The 24,090-nt window shown below is 31.4% G+C and overlaps 2 protein-coding genes across 2 annotated transcripts; one reads left to right on the top strand and one right to left on the bottom strand.

Annotated features, from left to right (window-relative positions):
• Nucleotides 1-12,720, top strand: LOC148598513 (protein disulfide-isomerase A6 homolog). The gene is made up of 12 exons (XM_088560526.1): nt 1-110; nt 1,263-1,398; nt 1,748-1,805; nt 2,846-2,972; nt 4,373-4,506; nt 4,905-5,126; nt 5,445-5,597; nt 5,978-6,135; nt 6,803-6,875; nt 9,277-9,362; nt 10,209-10,299; nt 11,294-12,720. The coding sequence occupies exons 1-12, from the start codon at nt 98-100 to the stop codon at nt 11,357-11,359; spliced, it is 1,317 nt and encodes a 438-aa protein (XP_088416652.1). The 5' UTR covers nt 1-97; the 3' UTR covers nt 11,360-12,720.
• A 1,694-nt stretch (nt 12,721-14,414) lies between these two features.
• LOC148598512 (coiled-coil domain-containing protein 43-like) lies at nt 14,415-24,083 on the bottom strand. Its single transcript, XM_088560466.1, has 5 exons — nt 23,881-24,083; nt 20,656-20,740; nt 19,952-20,093; nt 19,006-19,055; nt 14,415-17,571 (listed from the first exon to the last, which is right to left on the bottom strand). The coding sequence occupies exons 1-5, from the start codon at nt 24,046-24,048 to the stop codon at nt 17,384-17,386; spliced, it is 633 nt and encodes a 210-aa protein (XP_088416592.1). The 5' UTR covers nt 24,049-24,083; the 3' UTR covers nt 14,415-17,383.
• Between the last annotated feature and the right edge of the window lie 7 nt (nt 24,084-24,090).

The following is a 24,090-nucleotide window of genomic DNA, read 5'->3' as shown; positions in this document are numbered from 1 at the left end:
GATCTGACTTCCGGTTTTATTGAACAAGTTGTTGTGGAAGATTTCTGTCTTGCTTGTAGCTGATTTTGCTCGAGACAGCGAGTGTTACTCAGTCAAAATGATACTGATTTGTAAGTATTTGTAACATCAGAACAATTAAACCAAATTAGACGCTCGTAACGTCGTATTTTCTTTTAGGCCTGTATATTTCTACCCGGCGAGTGTTCTGCCCCCTTTTTTTATTCCGAATGATATGCTGTGTTGGGAGGCTTTAAAAATATATTGTGTTGTCGCCTTTCTCCAAATTAGGCGTAAACGTCAGATTTATAAAAAAAAACGCCAGAGCAAGCGTGATGATTTAGAAGTTGGAGGATTTTCTCTCACTGCAACCTTTACCTTTTTATTTTGATAATCATGTGGACCCTTTTGTGTTAAGTCAATGAGCATGTGTGACATAAACTTCCATGAGGGACTGGGTAGAACTGATAAATTTTCCTACTGGAAGTATATATTGAGCATTTTCTACTGCACCATTTATTTGACAAATGCTTTCAATTTTAACAGGTCTTAATCTTAAAATTACACGTTTTGTTTTTTGTTCATTGGCGATAATCTCCTTTATAATTTACATTATATGTATTTTCAATAGTGCCAGGTGCGATGCATTGATAGTAGCACTTAGGCCTGGGCCAACACAAAATTTTCACAACAATAAAAAATTTTGTCACCTATACCATGCCTTTCTCCGCACATTCTGGTTAGGATGGCTTTGGTATGTCATTTCTATTTACCATAGCATGAAATTAACGGCACTAGGTTGCGTCCCTTGAGTGTCTGTTATTTGTTGAGCTCTCGTAAAATGATTACAAAATGTGTTTCTTGCCATCATTAAATAATACCAATTGTCAAAAACAGGATTTTGACGACTACTGTAAGGAGGAAAATACAAAATATGCAAGGCCCCTCACTTTTTAGGACTAAATAGGAGCTGCTGTTTAATTATTTAGAGAATTATGTTTTTTCAGCTTTGGTTATCTTCCAAGAATCCGAAAGTTACATGTACGTTAAATGTAAAACAAAAATACAGGTTATTGGGAAAAAGACATGAAATCTTCAGTCATGTATTTGAATTTATAAGCATTTTAAATGTTGTCTGTAGAATATTGACCGTTTTTCAGTTGTAATAATAATAAAAAAAATTTTTGAAAGTACATTCAAGAATGTATACTGCCTTATGAAGAAAACACACATTGATAAGATTTTCTTTATCTTTCTCTCTGCAGATGTGGCAGCGTTATGTGCAGGGGTTTCTGCAATGTATTCAAGTGGAGATGGTGTTGTTGATCTCACAGCTTCTAACTTTGACAGAGAAGTTATCAATAGTGATGCTCTTTGGATCATTGAATTTTATGCCCCATGGTACCTTTTTATTTGCATTGCTAAAAATTTCACTTAATTTACAATTGGAAAATAAGTTAATTGCATTGAATGCCTCATTCCAACTTGTTTCTGCACAAACATATACTATATTTAAGCTACCAGACATAATTTCATCTGAATCAAAAACATAATTCACTTTTTTATCTCTAATTTGACAGTTTTGATTCTTTTTATTATTATCTACAAATGTTGTTTACTCCATTTTGATTTGTTTTCCTTGAAATAAAACTAATACTTCAGTATTAGTTATTTCAGGAGCCTGTAAGTTGAAGGCAAGCTCCTTCTCACTTTTCATTGAAGGCCCATACATGTATGTTTACTTTTTCAGGTGTGGTCATTGTCAAGCTCTAGCTCCTGAGTGGAAAAAAGCAGCAAAGGCATTGCAGGTCTATTTACATTTAATTATTCATTTGTACTTTAAGTTCTTCTTGGATTATTTTTTTTAATTTGAAAATAAGATAATGCTAAAAAATTCCTCAGTTCAATTTAATCTTACAATTACCTTGTTACTGAAATATTATACTTGGTTATAAGCAAACTGTCAATTTGCAAAATTTGAATTTCAACATCATAATTAACTTGCCAAAGTTGGTTTGTTATTATCATGAAATTAAATAACATGAGTTGATATTTTACAACATTCAACTATTGCTTATTAAGAAACTTATAATTTGAACTTTACTTAAAGTGTGTTACAATTAGGGGTGCTATGAAGGTTAGGCGATATAGACATAGGGGTGTGATGTAGGGTTAGAGATAAAGGATTTAAACATTGCATATACAAAAAAGTAATTTTTATTTAAGTACCATTCTGTGTAAGAATCAGGCAATGTGTGGCACATCATTGGTCTCAGTTTGGTCTTTTTTGCCTCAAATATATTCAAATGCATCTAAAAAACAACTGAAAAGCTGTTTAAATTTATTCTGAAGCATTGGTGACATAGATATTTTTTGACTGCTTATATAAGGAAAAATTCCAGAAAATTTTCCTGCCATTTTTCCATAGTGCATTTCAACTAAACTTGAACTATCAATATCTTACAAAAGGCGAACTTTTCAAAACTTTGACAGTAATTTCTTGAGGTTTAAATTCTTGGATAATGCAGTAAAATCTCTGTGTATTTTTACTTCATGTGCCACACTTAATACACATTTTGCATGATTCTTATACAGAGAAGTACTTAAATACTAGGATATAATGTATGAATTTACTTATGATTTCTGTAGTGATTATATGGTGAAATATATCAGAACATACGTTCAAGGCTTGTTTTGGTATGTAACATGGTGTCTTTAGTGTTTAAATCTTGCTGTCGTGCTGGAATAAGAATATAAGCCAGTGACATTAAAACCCAAATTATTATTATCATAGATTTAAAATCTAACAAATTGGATGGCCAATGAAAATATGATACAATATTTGTAGGGGGTAGTTAAAGTTGGAGCAGTAAATGCTGATGATCACAGAGATTTAGGAGGAAGATATGGAATCCAGGGCTTTCCTACAATCAAAGTATTTGGTTTGAATAAAAACCAACCAGAAGATTATCAAGGTTTGTTATTTAAAAATTTTGTTTGTAATTGAGAATATATCCATAATTGATATCAAAATTAGATTTCACTATTGTAATAGAAGATATATATCAAATTTACAATATGAAAGACAATGTACTACAGTCGAACTTCGATGTGTCGAACTCGGATTAGTCGAAATCTCGGACTAATTACAAAGTCCCAGCAAAACTCCCCTTACTTCAATACAATTTTACCTCAGATGACTCGAACTTGGATGAATCGAAACCTCGGATAACTCAAGGTAATCAATCAGTCCCCACGATCGGACTTCGAGGTTAATTAACCCTGATGTCTCGAAGTCAACTGATTTCTTTATTACAAATGATGATCTAAGTGTGTTTTAACAACAATTAGGCTGGCTTTTAAAATTAATGTGTTGACACTCATTATGGTTTGATTTGTTTAATTAATTAATTTAAAATTGCATGTGTTGTTAGTTAAAAGAAACGAATTTTAATAATAACACGTCGGAATTTACACCAACAGTGATATCGGATATTTTGATATTTTGAAATAAAAAAAAAATACAGATGAATTGTTATGGTATCTGACTATTTAATGAAACATCAAACAGACGATAGTAAGGGTATTTCAACGACTACATTTGTTTCGCTGGTGAATTTGAAATTTTATCGTAATATTGTAGAGCACATGGTTTGATGATACTCCTGATTGTGAATCAAACGAAACACCATGTTTATATGAACTATGAAGTTTTGATATAGAAAAAATAAAACGAAATTTCACTGAAACGTTCGGTGCCGTTCAGTATTTCAAACATGATATACAACATACAAAAAATATCTTCCGATATGAAATGCATAACATTATGAAGTACCGTGTAAAGTGAAGTACATTTTTGTACATGTATAAGTACAAAATATGATGTAAATACAGAAACAATCATGAACCAAACTAGTAGTATTTCCGGTTTATCCTCGAACCTGGGATAACTTGAACATTTTTGCATGGTCCCTTCAACTTTGACTTGACGATGTTCTACTGTAAACAAGTTGTATCCTAAACCATTGCCTAGTCCATTACACAAAACATGTCAAAGGTGACTTTAATTTTTACTGGTGTATTACATGGTACAGTGTATTGAATAATGACTTCCCAAAAGCGTGATGAAATGCTTAAAGAAGAAGATACTATATGAGTATAAAAAATGTTCTTTATTATGTTTCATAGTATATATGGTAGAGAATTGAAAGTGAAAATGTCAACATAAACTAATAGGTTTCAAGCAATTTTAAGCTATTATGTAAAAATATTTCCTTTTTCATGATTGAAAAATATGCAAAAATTCATTATTTTCTGGCAATTAAATTGATACTCTCAACTTTATGAAGAGTAAATTTTCTGTAATCTGTTGTAGGAGGTAGAACAGCTGATGCCATTGTTAACACAGCACTAAATAAGGCACAGTCCATGGTCAGAGACAGACTAAAGGGCAAAAGTGGCAGCGGAGGCAGCCGATCTGGTGGTGGTGGTGGTGGTGGTGGATCAAAGGTCAGTTATCTCCCAAAATAAAATTGTAATGAATTGTGGTCAACATAAGTTATGTGTTGTGCAGGTAGTTTGTTTGTTTGGTTTTTTTTTTATATATATAAAATTAAGCCAGTGGTTTTTTGGTTTTAATGTATTCTGTTTATGACTGAGTGATCAGTAATTTTTTTTTGCAATAATAAATGATTCGAGATGAAATCTTTAATTGTAATTTACCACATGATAATGGTTCAGTGGATTCTCAGAGTACTTAGTTGTTTATTTTTATGAATTAAGAGATATGTTCAAACATCTACTTGATTACAGATGACTGGTAACAAGCATTTCTGAAGTAATTGGGAATGTATACCATAAAACCAATAGATGATTTCTTTAATAGATTTTTTTTACTATTTTTGTAGAAAGCAGATCCAGATGCAGTTGTTGAACTCACTGACAGCAACTTTGAGGATTTGGTCCTGAACAGTGATGACATGTGGTTGGTTGAATTTTTTGCCCCATGGTGTGGTCATTGTAAGAACTTGGCTCCTCACTGGGCTCAAGCTGCTACTGAATTGAAGGGCAAGATTAAGATGGGAGCTCTTGATGCTACAGTGCATTCAGTCATGGCTAACAGATATGGGGTAAGACATGTGTTTAATTTTTACTGTGCAAATTTTTCTTTGTTTGATTCTTGCACTAAGGCATATTTTAATAACTAGTAGCCCATGGTATAGTGGAAAGGGAAACATATTTGTTCACTCTTGCACATTTTTCTGACACTGATAAATAAACAGTCATCACCAGAATTAGAAGCAGCTTATAGCAATTTTGGTATTGTCACAAAAGAGAGACATGTTTATGTCTTCAAAAGAATCCATTAATTTAGTAAGTGTTATCAGATTTTGCTTCTTGTAGGTCAAAGTTGAACATTTTACTCATGTTGATCTGTTGATTTACAGGTCAGAGGTTATCCCACTATTAAGATGTTCCCTGCTGGTAAGAAGGATGAGAGTGATGCTCAGGAATACGATGGAGGAAGAACAGCATCTGATATTGTAGCCTGGGTTAATGATAGGTATACTGCTAACCTTCCTCCTCCAGAAGTTTATGAGGTAAGATTAAATGACAAACCTGTTTAAGAAACAGAGAAATATGCCACAACGACTTATTTTAAAACTGCAAGGGAAAATTCAAGAGAAAATGTCTACAATTTTTATCAAAGTTGTTATAATGCCTCTCAGTGCTGTTTTTTTTTTTTTATTTCGCATCAGACAGAATTACATTGAAACATTGAAATAAGCATTTTTTTCTTTCAAATACATGTAGTAAAACATTGTTTTACCTATTAAAGTGTAGTTGATGAATTAGACTGAATTCCTACTTTCATGTTTGGAGGGATTTTGTTACTTATTTGTTATATTACCATGTACTGAGTAAAAACTTACTTGCTGAAGCACATTAATCATGTTACTGTAATTTTTGTTGTCTGCAGATCACTTCTCAGGATGTTTTTGACAAGAACTGTCAAGAGAGCCAGTTGTGTGTTGTTGCAGTCCTCCCCCATATTTTAGACTGTCAGTCAGAATGTAGGAACACATACATACAAATCTTGAAGAGCATGGGAGAAAAATACAAAAAACAACAGTGGGGGTAAGTTGTTTTTTTTTTTAAATCTTTTTTTTCATTTTTATACTGTTATTTGTCCTCATGTACCACAACATAGCTCTGTTACACAATGCCAGTTTACCAATTTTTGGAACAAAGCCCCTTTTTTAAGGCTTTCCAATTTTTTATTCCAGTGTTGTGGTACTAGCTTGAATCATTGAAAAACTGAGGACAGGTGTATTACATGCTTTGCCACAACTGTTTTAATTGTAATTAACATGAGAATCTGCTTATACTACATGTACATATACAAACTAGAAGCACCTTTAATAATTTGTTCAATTTATTGAAGAGAAAAAAAACACTTTTGAGTGATTTATATCCATACTTATGTTTATACAGCTTGAAACTTTTATCAGTATTGAAAATTAGTTGAATTACTTAGATGTTCAGGTTTCCCCACAAACTTTGATTTAAATGAAAGATGATGTTGTTATATATGATGTTTGTACATGTAGATTTAAGTTACATTCCAAACTGCAGTAATGTCTGAGGTTTGTTTTACTGAATTGCAGTATCATGTTAATTTGTTTCATTACTGATATCTTTTCTCAGTAATATGTCTTTGGAAGATTCCTATATTTTCATTTCAAGGAAACCATATTTACTTCAGAATTTCTTATACTGATATTCACATGTTCATCTGTTTCAGTTGGTTGTGGACAGAGGCTGCTTCCCAACAGAATTTAGAACAGACTCTTGGAATTGGAGGATTTGGTTACCCAGTAAGTTTATGAAACCATTTTGTGTGAAAAAGCATCATGTAGAATAGATATTGATTTTATAAATGTAGCTGAAAAAGTTTTAACTGTCGAAATTATTCCCCATTTGAGTGCTACTACTGTATTTTCTGGCAAAGTGTCAGCTTAGACTTATCGTCCACTTCGACTTATCTAAGGATTTTTCAAGAAAAATTTTCATCAACAGTGCATTTCATTAGATTTTTTTAGTTCACTTTTGATTGCTTTAATCAAAATTTGTTGTAAACTGCAATCAATGAAAGCCGTCACAGTCAAATCGACGATTGAATTCGAATATTGTTGATCATTACCGCTATCCTTTATGAATGAGTACAATGATGTTAATAAAAACTCTGACACTTAGAAACCGTTAAAATATATCAATAAACTTTAGAGTATATGTTAACAAAACTCTTTTTTGTCTTGGAAAACATTATTGAGTGCTTTGGAGTTATGGGTACTTTAATATGCAAATTTATACCCATTTATGGTATGTCATAACACATTCGCACGTGGCTTATTTTACACATGGCTGCCCACATTTGACATGTTTACAATTTAGTACTCTTGATGATCTACATTTGTATGGCTTGAGAGCCATTGACTTGCCATTCAATAAAAATAATTGAACTCCCGAACAAAGTACACTTTAACAAAAACACAGATATTTATTCCATTCAGAAATCTTATACTTAGTAACATCGCTGAAATAATATGCTGTTGAAAACAAACCGCTCAAATCGGATCTCCGCTGACACGTACGAAGTAAATGCATGTTCGACCCTCCACTTATCTACCGAATTAGACTTATCAATGTATTTTTTTGTCGATTTTGGTCAAAATTAGGCAATTGGACTTCTACACCACATCAACTTATAGTCCGGAAAATATGGTAATTATTTCCAATTTGAAAATCTATGCTAAAATTTTATAAACACGAATCCTATTAGAATGGCTTTAGAAATAGACAGTTGCTATCAAGTTCCTTTAAAATACAGTCGACTCCACTTAATCGCATATCGCTTTATTGCATATTTCGGTTATTAGCATAATTTTCTCCTGCACAAAACCATTTCCTATTATTCTATTAGGGAAAAAATTGCTTATTTGCATAGGCCTTGGAGGTGCATTTCGGTTTATTGCATAGAGAATTTTGCCTCGTCCATGTGAAGACAGGTTTTCCCAAATTCTATTTTAAGCCTTCGGGTCATAAATATGTCAATCATATTTATTGTTGTAAAAACTAGATTATCATCAATCAGTGTTAATAATGGATTAAAAAAATCATGGACATAAAAGACAATATAAATGATTCCTAATTACATTAAAATAAACAAGCACCTAGGTGAACAATGACTTCTGACGACATGCCGAACATCACCTTATGATGCGGCTTGAGGTTCGGCTTGGGGTATTTTTTGTTCCTATTTAAATTCTTCCGACTACAAATGATTATCAATGTAAATTTAATTTTCTTTAATGAGCTGAACAGTTTTGAGTGAGCTTGGGTTACTAGGCATAAATATCATACGAAAATTAAGTCATTCATTCAGTACAATGTCTAATGAAATTCAACTACCCTAAGGTGCCCCATACTATCCACACTTCATAGGAATATATCGAGGTCAATGACGCGTATAATACACAACTATCAGTGTACAATGAACAGAGGAACAAAAACACACAGACCATTTCAAAAGCTCACAAACTGCAAACATTGATGAATATTACACTGAATCCTGGCTGAAATATGAAATATGGGATTTGCTTTCGTAGAAAGGTCAGGAAATTACTTGACTATTTATAGATGAGAAACACATGGTTTTACTTATAAATACACACAACGTAAAGAAGGTCAATAAACAAGACAAACACAATATATATTATTATTTATTGATAAAAGAACAATACAATGAGAAGGTCTATAACAATTAAATACTAGATCAGAAATGTTGAACAGTGATATCCCTGGTTGATCCACAGTATCGTCGTCTTACCTGAACTCACACTTCCGGTAAAATCGTAATTTCGGTTATAAGAATAGCCCGGTTATTTGCATAATTTTTACTGGCAAACAGGCTATGCAATTAAGTGGAATCGACTGTACTATTAATTTGTCCTTGAACCATTACACCTTTTACTTCAGGTCACGACCTTGCATATCGATCTGGGGTTTTCTTTTGTGAATAGTAAATTTTTGTAATAGTTCATACTGAACTATTCACTTCATATCACAATGAGTTCACAATCAATACTATTGATGTTTTAACAATGATAGTTTGAGAGCATATCACACAGACATACATGTGACTAACAAAATTTTTTGAAATTGTGTTCATGAAATATTTATGTATAAATGAATTCTATAATGGTAGCTCTTTTTCAGGCAATGGCAGCTGTAAATTCTAGGAAGAAATTATATGTTTTACTTAAAGGTCCATTTACTGAAAGTGGTATTAATGAATATTTGAGGTAAATATAGCTATAGCCTTGTACTTTGTTCTATTTTATATGAAAGGGCTAAAATTTTCATTCTCCCTGCTAAAGAAGTCTGGGGTATATATAGTGCAGAGTTTTTAGCATAAGGTTAACAATTTGTAAGGCCGTTTTACACCATTACGATTGTTGTTAAAGTCCTTAGCATGGCAGATTTTCTGATTTCCTGATTTTTTTCAGTTCTGTTCCCTCTTTTTTATATGACTCTGTAACTATTGTACCAATTGTCAATTTGGTTTAACCATAGTTGTGAATAAAATAATGATGCTCTTGCCAAGTAAAAGCATAAAACAACATAATAAAAAGTACATTTATATTACTTTTTATTGATATTTATCCACAATATTGGCGATTTCTTCCATAAAATCAGCTTTTTGCAACAAAAAATGAAACTTGCAATTTTTTATCTCAAATTACTTTTTTTCAGTGGTACACTTTACTATTTAAAAAAAAATGGGTATTCAAGTCTAATAGTGATCCTCATTTCTCTGTTTATTAGTTTATTGTTCATCACATGTATGGTGTTGTGGAACTAATTAAAAGAACTGGCTAAAACCCAGATGTCAGTATGACATTGGACAGTTATTTTTTTTTTACTGTAATACATGCATAAAAATTTTTCACTACTTTTAATAGTTTTTGTGGGAACATATATAATCTTCATCCAAACAGACAGTGTTTATGTGAGACTCATAATGTAAAGCATGTTGAATTTTTCAAATTTGTCCATGTAAAAGTAGTCATAATGTAATCTGGCATCATCACAATATTTTACATTTTGGCTTTGGTGGTAGACTTACATGCTTTCTTTCCTTTTTTCAGGAGTTTATCATATGGTAAAGGATCTACAGAGCCACTGAAAGATTTACCAAAAATAACTAAAGTGGAAGGTTGGGATGGAAAAGATGGACAGGTATATATAGTTCAGAAGTTGTTCACTACTTGTATATTAGAGTAAACAATGTTCTGTAAATGAAGTATGTGTCTCAACCCACTTTGTAAACATGATTTGTGTGATTTGTTTCTTTATTTGTACCCTCACTTTTTAATGTTTTACCACTTTCCTTTGACCATAGAAGTAGCAATGGTGCCTGAATTTTTACTTGTACTAATGAAAACAAGAGTCTTGATTTCTCGACAGATGTATCACATGTGCGTAACTTCATTTCTTTGAAGATTTACTGATATATAAAGGATTGACTTCAAATTGTCTGTTGTGAAATATGTACTCATGGCAATGTACCTAAAAATTTATGCTTAAGAAATATTTGTTTTTAATCTTCCACTTTTTACACCGAGCATTCTTTTCTGTCATCTTGCAAAATCATACAGAAGTACATATTTGCAATTTTGCTTTTAGTGATTCCCGCAAAATTATCACTAGGATATATTGCCAGAATCACAGTCGACACCTTGATTTATTGACCCACACACCACGATGTTAAGTATCCAACAAAATGCTTTTTTCCCTCTAACCACAAAAATTAATACCCACAAAAATAAATGAGTTACAGTATGCCATTTGGTTTGACAAATCAAAAATCTATATGAAACATGCTAATCTGATGGACAAAACATACTGTAATGATCAGACCAGAAAAAAATATTCATAGTAAATTAAAGCCATATTATTAGTTAAGAGTATAATACATGTATGTGCATTACCAGAGGTGCTTCTGGGGGAAAATTCAAATGTTGAGTCCTTTAATTGGAATCTATGGTGCAATTACCATCACGTGTTCAGAACCAGTTCAAAATTCACATTAGACTATTTTTAGATTTTTTGACATAACAAGATTAAAAAATGATCTGTAAACTGCCGAGTAAGGGAGGTAATCAAGACATCAACGTGTCATATTCAATATAATTATCATTGTGAATTATTTTTCTTGTTCTATTTTTTTCAGTTACCAGAAGAGGAAGATATAGATTTATCAGATGTTGAATTAGATGATTTGAAGGATGAGTTGTAACAATTGAAACTTTAGTGATTTTTTATTAACAATTTATTTCATCTTTGAATTGAAGAATTGTGAAGGGAAGGTGTAGGTTCATGGACTCATTTTTATCTATTCATTATATGAGTGGGCACATCTTTGAATGTTTTCAAAAAGAGAGTTTTTTTATATATGTATTATGAAATGAAGGAAATTTCAGAAATCATGATATTAATGGCATCATTGATTTGCTAATTTAATCATTTCTTCAATATCTGTTGTGGATCTGTTATTATAAAAATAAGCTATACAGATTAAGTTCAGTATAATATTATTAATATTACTTCATTTGTAAGGTCATTGTCAGGAGTTCAAATTCGTGTTAGTATGTGGTCAGGACTCTCAATTTCTGACCTAGGACCATTAAATTTCAAGAATCGAAGTCCTGGACATTCAACAAATTTCATTGACAGATTATCGTGGACTATTAATGTTTCCTTCGAGAAGACCATAAAAGTCCAGGACTTTCCACTTCTGAAGATAAATGTGAAACTCTGATTGTCAAGGCATATTTCATACAGCTTTATCCATTTTACTTGTACTTAAATGTGCAGGAATTTATTGTACTTACTTGCTTAAAATTCAGATTTTTTTCCTTATTTGCATATTACATATAATTTTATCATGGCTTTTACATGTACATTCAAGCCTTTATCCTTTGAAACTCTCAGGACAAGTTAATGTATATTCATAAGCTGTTGTGTCAAATATGATCTTTCAATAATTATGTGCATATTGTTGCTTTTATTGTGTCATTGGACACCTAGCACAGCTTGAAGTTGTTAATACCAAAAAAAAAACCAGTTAATGAGTAAGTAAAGTGCTTGCTTATGTAACTGGCTCATATACCCATATTTGTTGTTTAGTTGAAAATTTTGTTAAAAGAGTTTCATGCTTAAATTGGAATTATATGATCAAAATATTATTCTCTCTGAACCATATGATGAAATCCAGTACTAGTATTGATAGCATAATCTGTCATATTATATTTTCTGACTTGTGAGACAATTGCTATGTAATTGCTATGCATTTCAGACTAGACTAGTGCTAGCTTTCAAGATTTTTTTGTCAGATGTAGATTCAAATAAAGAATACATTGATGGTGTATATTTAATGAATCTATAACCTGAAAAATACCACCTACAATGGTAGGGATTTTCAAGATAATGGAACCTTTGGCACTACATTAGTTTGTGAGCTTGGATAAATGCATGTGTTTGTGTGAATTGATGGAGAATGAACTGTGCTAAGAATTTATATTTGTAGTGTATGTGAATATGGTTGTTTATTTTTGAATGTTCATGGAAAATATGTTAATTATAAATCTATTTTATATATGCCTTGTTGTTTTATTTGTTTATTATGAGTTACTCCATCAGTGCTCTCCCCTGATAGTCCCACTCCAAGAGGATGTTAAATATTTGTTGGAGGTTGTGTCATGCTGATTAATCATATCACTACCTTCCTCAAACTGAGGTTCTTTTTGTTTTATGTTTAACATCTACAACCTTTAATATTTGAAATGTAACAGCAAACAATTAAGGGGGATAACTTTGGTTTCACCTTTTTTTTACCCAAGAAACTTCATTGCCTTGCTTTCTGATATTTTTTATTCGTTTTAAGAGATTTTGCAGTTTGAATTTCAGCAAAACTGTAGATATCTATACATGGCCCATCCTCTATAAATTGTTTGCTTTCCACTGAAAAGTTTTGTATGACTGTATTTTCCCACAACTTTCCCTAGTTTAAACCTCACATGCCAAAAAAGCCCTGGTATGCAATTGTCTACTGCTTCAGGTGAAATTAATTGTGCACCAAAATATTGGAAATAGTGCCATAACTCTAAAAAAAGTTGAGTTATAATGATATATGTAGTATGTAAATTTACACTTCATTACAATGCATTCTACCAAGTATAGATGTAATTTGCCCAGTGGTTTTAAAGGAGATGCTGTTAAGTTATGTAGAAATATGTTGTGTTCCATACAGGGATGAGATACCAAGAATAAAAGGGAAGTGAAAATTGGCAAAATTGGAAGTAAAAATAAAATGCTTCACAGGGCATAACTGCAAAGGTTGAACCCTGAACAGTTAGGGGTAAGTATGGACATAAAATTCAAACTTGATACAGCTTTAAATTTGATAGCAATTAGATATTTGACAATGGATAAGGATTTAGCCAAAATTGAAGATGTCACTTTTTGGGCTCATTATTCCTAAATGGTTCAAATTGGGATCTCTAAAATCAATCCAAACCTTTCTAAGAAGGTATGACACTTGTACATTTTCAAAGCGATTCATTCTCTTGCTATACTGGCGCCTTATTCTTACTTGGTTTAAATCATAACCCCTAAAATCAATAGGAATCTTTTCTTTGGAAGTATTGAAAAAATAGTCTTGAAAAAGAAGTTAAAATTCATGTGAGATTTACTTAAGATAATGTTTGAACATAAAGCAATGCTCATTTCAGGCCCCTAATTCCAAAAAGTCCTTACCCCAAAAATCAATCCCAGCATTCCTTTGGTGGGATGCTACTTTTTTATACAGTTTCAAAGCAATCCATTGACTTAAGTAGTCATATTTCCGGAACACTTGGAAATTGCACATTTCTGGCCCCCTAGTTTCTATATTGTGCATGTCTAAACGCCTAAAATCAATACCAGTCTAACCATTGTGGTATAGAATATTGTGGAACAACAACATAAATATTCCTATGCTTTTACTGGAGTTGTCTACAGTCATGGCGAAATTTGTCAAACCCAATTTGTATTTTTAGTGTTTAAATGCATGCATTAAAATGTATTAACCAAGGACTTTATTGTGGGCCCCCCAGTGGCCCCATCCATAGGTGATTCTCTGGATTCTGTCACTAATTGTTACCATGCCCTTGTCACTTAGCAGCTAGAGCCATGAAGTACTGCAGATAATTTGGGGTACATCACATCCTGACTAGATATATCAGAATTTTTGGGGGTTTGTTGCTTACACCCCCCTTTTCTTGTATATGAAGTCTAATAAATGAAACACTGTATACAAAATATACTCTCTTTATCATTAGATGACAAACAGTGTGTAAACAAATACATAGTTAAATAGAATTCAAACATAACTTCACAAACATTCCAACAAATAAAGCCAAGGGACTAAATTAAAAATTGCTTCTTTAGACTCAATGGGTATGGAACAAATAAATACAACTTATCGTGAAAACTCATTATTTTTTGCTTTTTCTTTGACGAACTGATAAGTGAAAAATATTTTACTCTTAAAATTGTTTTTCAATGCTAAGTACAGTTAACAATTTTTAAAACCACGAAAATATGTTCAGTTGACATTAATAGCAACTGCAAAATTAGAGACAAAACAGTACATACCATGATTATGTTCTGGAGACAAAGTTGTCTTCCCATGATTAAAAAACTTGACAAGATTTAAACTTTCTATCAGACATGTAAAATATACGTGTAGATTCAAATACCTATGAAATGATAAAAAGTTTAAATATCTCAATTTCAATTGTCCACATCATTATCAACTCTTTCTCCTGAACATTTTTATAGCATAATCTATCATTATATAAAATTGATGGAGCTAATTTATAAATCTGACATAGTATAAACAATAAGAAAAATGTCAAAACAATTATCATGCCTGATTCAACTTTCCCTTTTCAGGATGTTTAAACAATGGATTGCATTAAGGTTTAAACATGACAAGTGTATATCTGACTTAAAGAGCAATCTAAGAGCTGTCTTATTTGACTGGTACCATAAGGACCATAAAAGTATGCTGAATAAGAACAATGGATGGAATGCTTAGGTTGAAAAAGAAATACAGAATATTGTACATGTATTGCAATATATTTTCCAGTAGAAAGCAAGATAAAGTAAGCATTCAATACATGTTTATTCTGTATTGCACTGACTGTAATATAGTTTCAAAATCATGGAGTCATCAAATACAAAAACACACCTGAAATAAGTTTGTAGCATCTACTATATAACAAAAGGGCTTTTGCATAAATATTGGAAAATACTATCCCTTGTTAAATATATATTGTACTTGCAAGCTCCTGCAATATAAAATTTCTCTAGATAATATTTCAGACTATTCATGAAATAACCCTATATATTTGTTTTTACAAAATTTAAGAAAGACATATTTCCATTTAGATGTTTTAAATACCTGAGTGTATGATCAGATCAATTCTAGGAACTATTCCCTAAAAAAGTGTTAAAAAAAACAAAAAAGTTAATGAAGTCATGCATAGTATCATATCTGCACAATCTATCAAAGCATAAAATTTGCTGATCCAGGGTGTTTGAATTTTGTGTGTGTGTGTGTATTTTTAGCACAAAAAATTACTTAAATAGACTGGATTACCCCCCTTTCCAAAATCTCTGTATCAGCATCTGCATAATTTCAAGTAATGTCTAGATGACACAACATAATTGATATGAGAATTTTTATGGAACTGTACATGTGTAAGTCTTCTTCGATAATACTACATTGTATTATGACACATTCAGATATTTAAACTCATTTTTGGTAAATTTCAGTTGGGGGCTGAATTTTATATGAGTAACAAAGATACCACCTACCTACCAACAGACCCAGTATGTTGAATGTTCTTACTTTAAGGGAGCATTAACCAAAAAATTATCATTTACATAGCCATCTGCTGATTATCCAATTGGATTAGCATACTAGTAAATGTGATTATAAAAAAATTATGATGATTCAGAACACTGCTATAGCAACCAAGCAAGGAGAATAAAAATACTTCAGTATCTATGACAACATTATCATTTGTGGTGTACTAATATTCATGAAATTAGTGAGTGACCATTGAAATGTGAAATATCCACAACAAATGTTGAAATTAAATGAGCTGATTAAATTAAAAAAAAAAAAAACAAAACAAAAAAAAACATGAAAATAAATACCCACCAATGTCAGTTGATGAAGAAAACTTGAGATTTCTAGGCAGTTAATTAGCATTTAAGGCAAAAACAAAATATACATGTATGTTTCCAGTTTCCACAACAACCTGTATTGAACAGAGCTCCAGAATTACTTTTGCGACTTAGGATGTCAATCCAAATTAAGGCTATTTAATTTCACGTCTTACACGCTCTCAAATTTGTATTCGATTATGAATAGTCTTATCTGCTGTGATTTATTTTGTTTTTTTTTCTTGCAAAATTAGGGAAAATAACTTGCTCATAAAAAAGTTAATTTATAGTATTTTGAAAATCAAGCAACTCTCACTGGTTACCAATGACAACTGAAAATTATCTCAGTTATATTTGTAAGATTTGAATGTTCATACATGTATCTACTGTACATGGCAAAGTTAATATCAAAGTCAAACTTTCCTGTGAAAATTAGAAAATTCTGAAATTAAAGACTACTGACTGAAATGAGCTGCCATACTTTTTACTGGTAAAATTCCAAGAATTACATGTATTTTATAAATACAAATTTGTATTTTCAAAACATGTTCTAACATTTCTAAATAGGAAGTTCTAATTTAAACAAACCACAAAATCCTTCAAAAAGAACCTGAACTTGCTGTAAATATACCAATTAATATACCATTGTATTATGTATGAAACAGAAATCATAGATATCATCATACCTGATAACCTTTAATGGAACAGTTCATGTGAGAGATTATCCCCATTGACACTGTTTCACATGGGAGATTTTTACATAAAAGAAATTTTAATGAAAAAATTAAATTGTTTAGTATTTTCACAGAAAATATAGTAATTTTAACCAAAACCCCCACAAATTTTATATCTTGATGAGGAAGATTCTAAATTTTTCATTGATTTTGTGGAAAACTCCCTGCTAATGTGGGAGGATTGACAGGTATGATGTGTATCTTATTTTAGCCTTTAATGGCTATTATACTACTCTGTAGAAATAAAAATTCATAGAATTACACTAGCCTATCAATGGTCATTATAACAATCCTATATCATTAAAATCGTGCTATCTCCTTCTTTCTCCCTTTTGTGTCCTCTTTTTCTCACTCTCTTTTCTATCCTGTTGTTTTTGTTTTTGTGCTTCTCTGTCCGTTTTATCCTTTTCTTTCTTTTTTTCAGCTTCCTGCTTGGATTTTTCCCGTTTTTCTTTCTCTTGCTTCGTAACATTATCAGCATTAGAGTTTTTCTGCATCACTGAATAAAAGTTAAGAAATATAATACTAAATGATACATTTTGATTTTCAGAGTACTAAAACAGGTACCCTTCACATCATTAAAAGGCAAACAAATGGATAATATCAACATGCTGAAATAGCATGTAAAAAATTATCAAAATTTATCCATTATAAGAGGTGCACATTTTCAATATGAATATAAACCCAGTGCAAAGTTTGAATAATATTGGTTCAATACTTCTTGAGTTACAGATAACACAAAGTAGATACCCAATAAATGAGATGGATGAAGGGAGTTGAGCAGCTATTAGCCCTACTTTCACCATTGGTGGTGATGCAGGCATAAATAACATGAAGTTGGAAGGCCACAATATCATGAATATGATATTCAAGGATTTTCCCCTAACTGTATAGTCCAATGTGATATTTACGGTTGAGCAAAGTTATAATGCTACATATAAAAGATTGCAAAAAATATCTGATTTTATCAGACTATGGTAATTTTGTACATGCCAAAAACATTTTTTTAAAACTTGATGTTTCTACATTTTGTAGGAAATAAGCATCCTTGTGCTTAAAAGGCAAGATTAATTACATGTTAAATCTTGGCATATTTGGTTTTTATTGTATTATGAGTCTGGTATTACAGTTATTTCATTTCAAAACTAAAAATAAATTATAAAATCCCTACCCACCTTCAGACCTTGAATACAAGATGACAATATATGTATATAGAAGTTGAAATGTTTATGAAAGAATTTCTTTTAAATATTGACAAAATTATGAGATAGGTACAAACTTTTGATTGGTTGATACTTCATAAACAGTAACTGATTTATAAACATTGCAAGGATAAATCATCCCAAAGTTGGTTATGCAAGAATAATTGCAAAATATTGAAAATATAACCTATAATTTAATTTCTATACAATTTAATTCTAAATTAAGAACTGATCTCTTATACATGTAATTAAGTATGGGTTAATATTTATATCACTAATGGCAGATCCATGGATTTCAATGATGTCAGAGTACCAAACTAATTTACACATAATATTCTCAATCATCAAGAAACCAATAACCAATCGAACATAAATCACATACAAACTAGAAAAACTGTGTGCAAAGCTCACTTGGTGATGCCCCCTGCTCCCATAGCCAGTAAACAATATAGGGTGCCCCAGATGTGATTTATACATTCAGATGGAAAAACAAAATAGGAGATGAACAATGGGATCATGTAATAAATAATCTGTGAACGTTTCAACAAATTCCATTTGTGGTTTTCAGCGGAGTTGCAGATTAGAAAAGAAAACAAACGGAAAAATGCTCAGACACCATCACTACATACCTCCTGACTTTCAAGCAGGGGATATAATAATAACAATTAGTGCATGTTTTTGTGCACAGGTCATCTGACCCTGACCTTTGTTATGCAATTCATAAAGGATACAACTGTCAGTGCCATCTCCACCAGGATCATCAGGCCTTTCCTCCTCTCTTCTGATTCATTGTTAAGGTCTAATTTGTTCTGTCAATTAGACATGTTAATCAACATCATAGATTAGGGGTTAAATTTACTGAGTTATTGACTTTTTGAAGAGACAGAAAATGTATTGTAGTAACCAATTGCATAAAACCTTTCTCTGCATTAGTCTGACACAATCAGTAAAACCAGACGTAAATATATAGTAAAAAAGAATTATGATGTTGAAATTTGGATTTCAAAAAGTGGAATTATAAATGTTCAAATCAACAGTTCAAATCAGAAGCTGAAAGAGTTAATGACAGTGACTGCTTCCCATAATTCTCTTTTAAAAATGTAATACCAAACTTAAGATATGGCCTGTATCACTGGCCATGCAGGACATACTTACCTTCCAGGACACCTGATGTCACTCTATTTTTTTTAAAGTTCTTATACAGGTGTTTTTTTTTTTTTTTACTTATCTTCAGTTTTTATGTACACATGTACTGGGTAACTGTATTTTATTCTGTTGTCTACATTGTGTGGTTACTGTTTTTATGTCTACATGTACCAGGTACTGTAAACATATTAATTTCACATTTGCTAATTTTTGCGGATTCTGTCAAGGAAGCATATTCGCAGGTATCAATTTTCCCAGTTTCAAAAAAAAACAAAAAAAAACGATTAGCTTCATATATATTAAAAATCAATTTCGTTGGTACTATTTTTCATGGTTTTTTGTACACTGCAAAAATAGCAAAAATTAGTAAACCGCAAAAATTAATTTGTTTACAGTAATTGTATTTTATTCTGTCATCTACAATGTGTGGTTCCTGTTTCACGTTTTTACCATGTAATTACATTTTGATGTCTCTGAGGTTCCTTTTTTTAATGCTGCAGTATTTTTTTTGTCAATATCAATAAAGGATACTCCTCATCAGATACCTGACTGTAAGCAGCCAATATGGCAGCTTTTCTCTCAATCTCTTCCTTACTCTTCTCTTTAGGTTTTACTGATTCTATCTTTTGATTCTCTAACATGCTTGACAGTTGACTCGCAAGGTCTTGAGAACCTGAAAAATAATTAGGATACATGTATGTAACATTTGTGTAATAACAAGTAAAATGAGATGGATCAACAGAGGCAGATCGAGGATTTCAAGTTTTAGGGTGTAAATAGAATTGAAGGCCGGTCAAAGTGAGTAAAGTAGAATATGTAAAAAATCAAGATTTCATGCAAAAAAAAAATAAAATAAAAGAGTCAAACTTTTAGGGGGACAGATGACTGGCATGCCTTTCCTTACATTCATGATTGATTAAGTCTTTCCTTACATTTGTAACTGATCAAGTCTGTTAAAAAAATAAATACTTTGATGTAACATGTTTGCAGAATTTGTTCTGTAGAAGAGTAATGAGGAATGAAGATACTAGCAGAAATTAATCCTTTTTTTAGTAATTTCCAAATTTATACTAATTATAAACTCCATACATGACATTCTGTTAATACCTTCATTAAGTCTACTTGTACAGTTTATAAATAGCTATAAATAGCTCTTTGTTTGATGCATGTTAGAGTTACACTTACAGTACAATTGTACACCATTTGTACACCCACTGGTCACGTAATTAACATACCTAATTGGTTTGACTGGGATGCTATGCCTTTTATTTCTTCCCATTTCTTCAGAATTTCATCACAAATAGCAGAGGAATTTTCTGGCTGAAATGAGAAATTATGTTACGTAAAATTATACATGGAAACTGCTGTCATTTTATCATTTTAAGAGAACAAGATTTGAGCAGAAGGACATTATTTAGTACATTTTGTATGTAAATTGTATGCTATTTAAACTTAACACAAATGTCTTAAGTTAGATTTGTCTAACCAAATGTTACTGGCTTCACTCATTTAACTTTCTATAGCAAAGTCCAGTAAACCTGTCTAAACTCATATTGAACAGAATACTAGTCTTATCCACTCTTTTTGTAAGTCTCCTTCTATTAGTTTAAACATGTACTTTGAACCTTGGAAAATTGAACACATGTACTCCATATTGTACAAATTTTATCATCCAAAAATAAATTGGTTTAGTTTTATCGCTATATCTGAATTAAAGAATGATGAGGTAAGGAAGCTTTTCATCAGGAAGGCCAAAAATATTAATAGTTTTGTTTCCTGTAACCAGCAAGAAAAAAATTAGGTAGGAAGGAAGGTATTAACCTTAATTTTCCAAAAAAAAAAAATACATTGAGTTAAAGGGACAACAATGTAGACTTTTACCATAAACTATTTAAGATAGGGGCAAAAAAAATAGGGTAAGTAAGGTAGCAGGAAACAGACATATAGTATGTTTTTGACGTGAGGGATATATACATATGTACCAACACTTCTGTAACTTGAAAATTTTCAATATCTACTGTCCCTGAACTGATCCATGCAACAACTTGACAAATCAATGACCACTGATGGACTAATCACTGACAGATCAATTTTTTGACTATTTCATATTTAATTAATTGATAAACCCAATATAACTTCAATTAAGATATACACATTACACATTCATTCAAACACACATACTAGACTTCAAGAATTTCTGATTCATTGCCCTTATATCTCTCATTCAAAGTTTGTTTTTGTTTGTTTAAAAGAACTGCTCTTAGTATTGAATATTCTCTTTCTAGCAATGGGTCTTACGAAGGGAAAATAACATACATGTGTAACTTGGGGTCCAAAAATTTTTCTAAAACCAGTCATACATGGTACAGTGATATCTAATTTACATATAAGTACATGAGATTTTGATATAATTACTAAATAAGCAACAAATTAAGAAACAAATTTTTATCTGTGTATCTAAGTACATTTATAACACATAATTTTTCTCTAAGTTTAAATTAACAAAACTTTTCTGCAGAATCAGAAAGAAGTTTTCTAGAAATTCTTTTGTAACTCTACAATCATAAAGCATATGTTCAATTTTCTCATCAAAACTGTTACAAAAGTACATTGTTTCGAACTTAGCCAATTTTATATAGTAAGGACCTTGAAGGTGTTTAAAAGTTGGCAAATTTCTGTGCAACAATTTGTATTGAAAGACATTAAGATATGTGTTTTTACAACATTTTTGTAATATGAGAAAAGATTTTCTCCATTCACACATCTCCAAATTCACATTTTGATCCCATATAACAGATCAATCACCAATAACCGTTGACTGATCTGATTGCAGATTTGTTAAGTAAAGTGACAGATGATCAGTTCTTGTAAATTTAAGAATTTTCACTGAATCAAATCCGCCATACTATCATACTAAATCTACATTGTCTTATGTAATAGGACTAGCAAAAACATTCCCTAAAGGATCTGTCCCCTATTTAAAGCTGATCCGTCCCCAATCATAAAGTTGATGCATTATGCATCACAAATTCATACACTTAAATTAAATGTAAACATTGAAAATATATAATCTTTTTCTAAATGTCATTTACATCAGTGTAAACTTTCAAATTCATGTGCTCAGTGACTTACAAGTGAATATAAATTTAACAAAAAAAAAACTCCAATATCTGCTTTTTCTGATAAACCATATACTAATAAATGTATGTTTGTGTGATCATTAAAGCGAGCGCCGCAAAGCGGTGTGAGCTCTACTGTTATTACATGTACTTTTGAAGTTTCCCTTAAGGTTCCCCAATATACTAACAAAAAAAAAAAAGTCATGTCCTGGAAGTAACAAAAAGTGATTGTCCTTTTGGAGAGAATTCATCATTTCCTTCTATCAAACAAATAAAAAAAATATAGGTTAAGATTACCTTTCAGTAAAAATAGATTCATCTTTTCTGATTGTTTTCAAGTTTTTTCTAGTTTGTTTTATTTATTTAAAGAAGTGAATGTTATGCTTATAAAAACTTCAGAAGAAATGCTAGAAATGCCCTTAAAGGATAAAAAATGTAAAGCATTGTGTAGTGCTATAAAGTTATTGACCATTTTGAGAGCGAGGGGAAAGGGGGTATGGGTTTGGAATTTTGGGGAAAAAATTGTTCAAGTTATTCATTTATTGAAAAAAACTCCCCCATTAATTAACAAGACATATTTTCAAATAGAAATATTGATTTTGCTTGCTGGTTAAATATAAATAAAAATATTGCACTTGCGAAACAAAAATTTTCATTTGGGTTGACCCCCCACCCTTTGTAATGTCCATCTTTATTTTTACAAGTCTCGCACAGACGGTACATGTATAGTAAAGCCCATGGTGCTCGCTAATTTAGGCAATGCCTACCCCATATTAATTTGAATGTATTAGCTTGTAACCATTTACATGTGTAAATAAAACAGCCTGCAACCCATATCATTGTCTCTGAAAAAAATATACAAAACCTTATAGTTTCTTCATTACTTATTTGAGAATTTAGATACCTACATGTACATTGAAAGTGTGTGATGACCATGGTTATGAATAAAATTGTCTGTATAAAATAACAAGTTTCAGTAATATGATACTAAATTTTATACTCGTAATTTTATACAATTTAATTATTAGAGGTGAAGGATCAACTTGGGAACAGTAAAAAACCTCGGGACAGATCGACTAGGAACCAGATAGACTTGGGGACAGATCAACCTGCTACTATGTAGCCATTGTACAATTTGTAGGTATGGTCTATGGAGTAGTAATCTATCTTGTCTCTAGATTAACAAGGCATTTGTCGAGGCATTTTTATAAATCTAACTTTTATTGCTGCAGAAAGGAGACCATTAAAAAACAGCCTGCAAATACAGCATAATCATTTAGACTAGTCAGGGACATAATATATTTATACAAAGTAAGGGAGTAAGAACTGATGGATCCATACTATAACTTCTGACAGGATTTCAGACATGGAATCTTTCTTCTCTTCAGTTGTATCATCGGTTTCTAAAATTCCGTTGATATACATCACAAAAACATCTGTATCTATATCAGGATCTAAGGACAAAAGCCTTGCAGAAAACCAATCCTCGAAAGATTGACTTGTTGCCATTTTTTGGAATTTCGGATGTCAGGCTTCTTCTTTAACTGCAGA

The sequence above is a fragment of the Perna viridis genome, chromosome 14 (assembly GCF_037379345.1).
Source record: "Perna viridis isolate PV_CMFRI_1.1 ecotype Kerala chromosome 14, ASM3737934v1, whole genome shotgun sequence".
NCBI lineage: Eukaryota > Metazoa > Mollusca > Bivalvia > Mytilida > Mytilidae > Perna > Perna viridis.
The sequence above is the reverse complement of the archived record's forward strand: the minus strand, read 5'-3'. Positions and strand labels throughout refer to the sequence as shown.

Coding starts and splice junctions, on each gene's coding strand:
- LOC148598513 (XM_088560526.1), top strand. Junction 1,399..1,747: donor ATTGAATTTTATGCCCCATG/GTACCTTTTTAT, acceptor TTACTTTTTCAG/GTGTGGTCATTGTCAAGCTC. Junction 6,136..6,802: donor TACAAAAAACAACAGTGGGG/GTAAGTTGTTTT, acceptor CATCTGTTTCAG/TTGGTTGTGGACAGAGGCTG.
- LOC148598512 (XM_088560466.1), bottom strand. CDS start 24,048: ATGGCAACAAGTCAATCTTTCGAGGATTGGTTTTCTGCAAGGCTTTTG. Junction 20,741..23,880: donor AAATCCTGTCAGAAGTTATA/GTATGGATCCAT, acceptor TTCTCATTTCAG/CCAGAAAATTCCTCTGCTAT. Junction 17,572..19,005: donor TGGAGATGGCACTGACAGTT/GTATCCTTTATG, acceptor ACTTTTATTCAG/TGATGCAGAAAAACTCTAAT.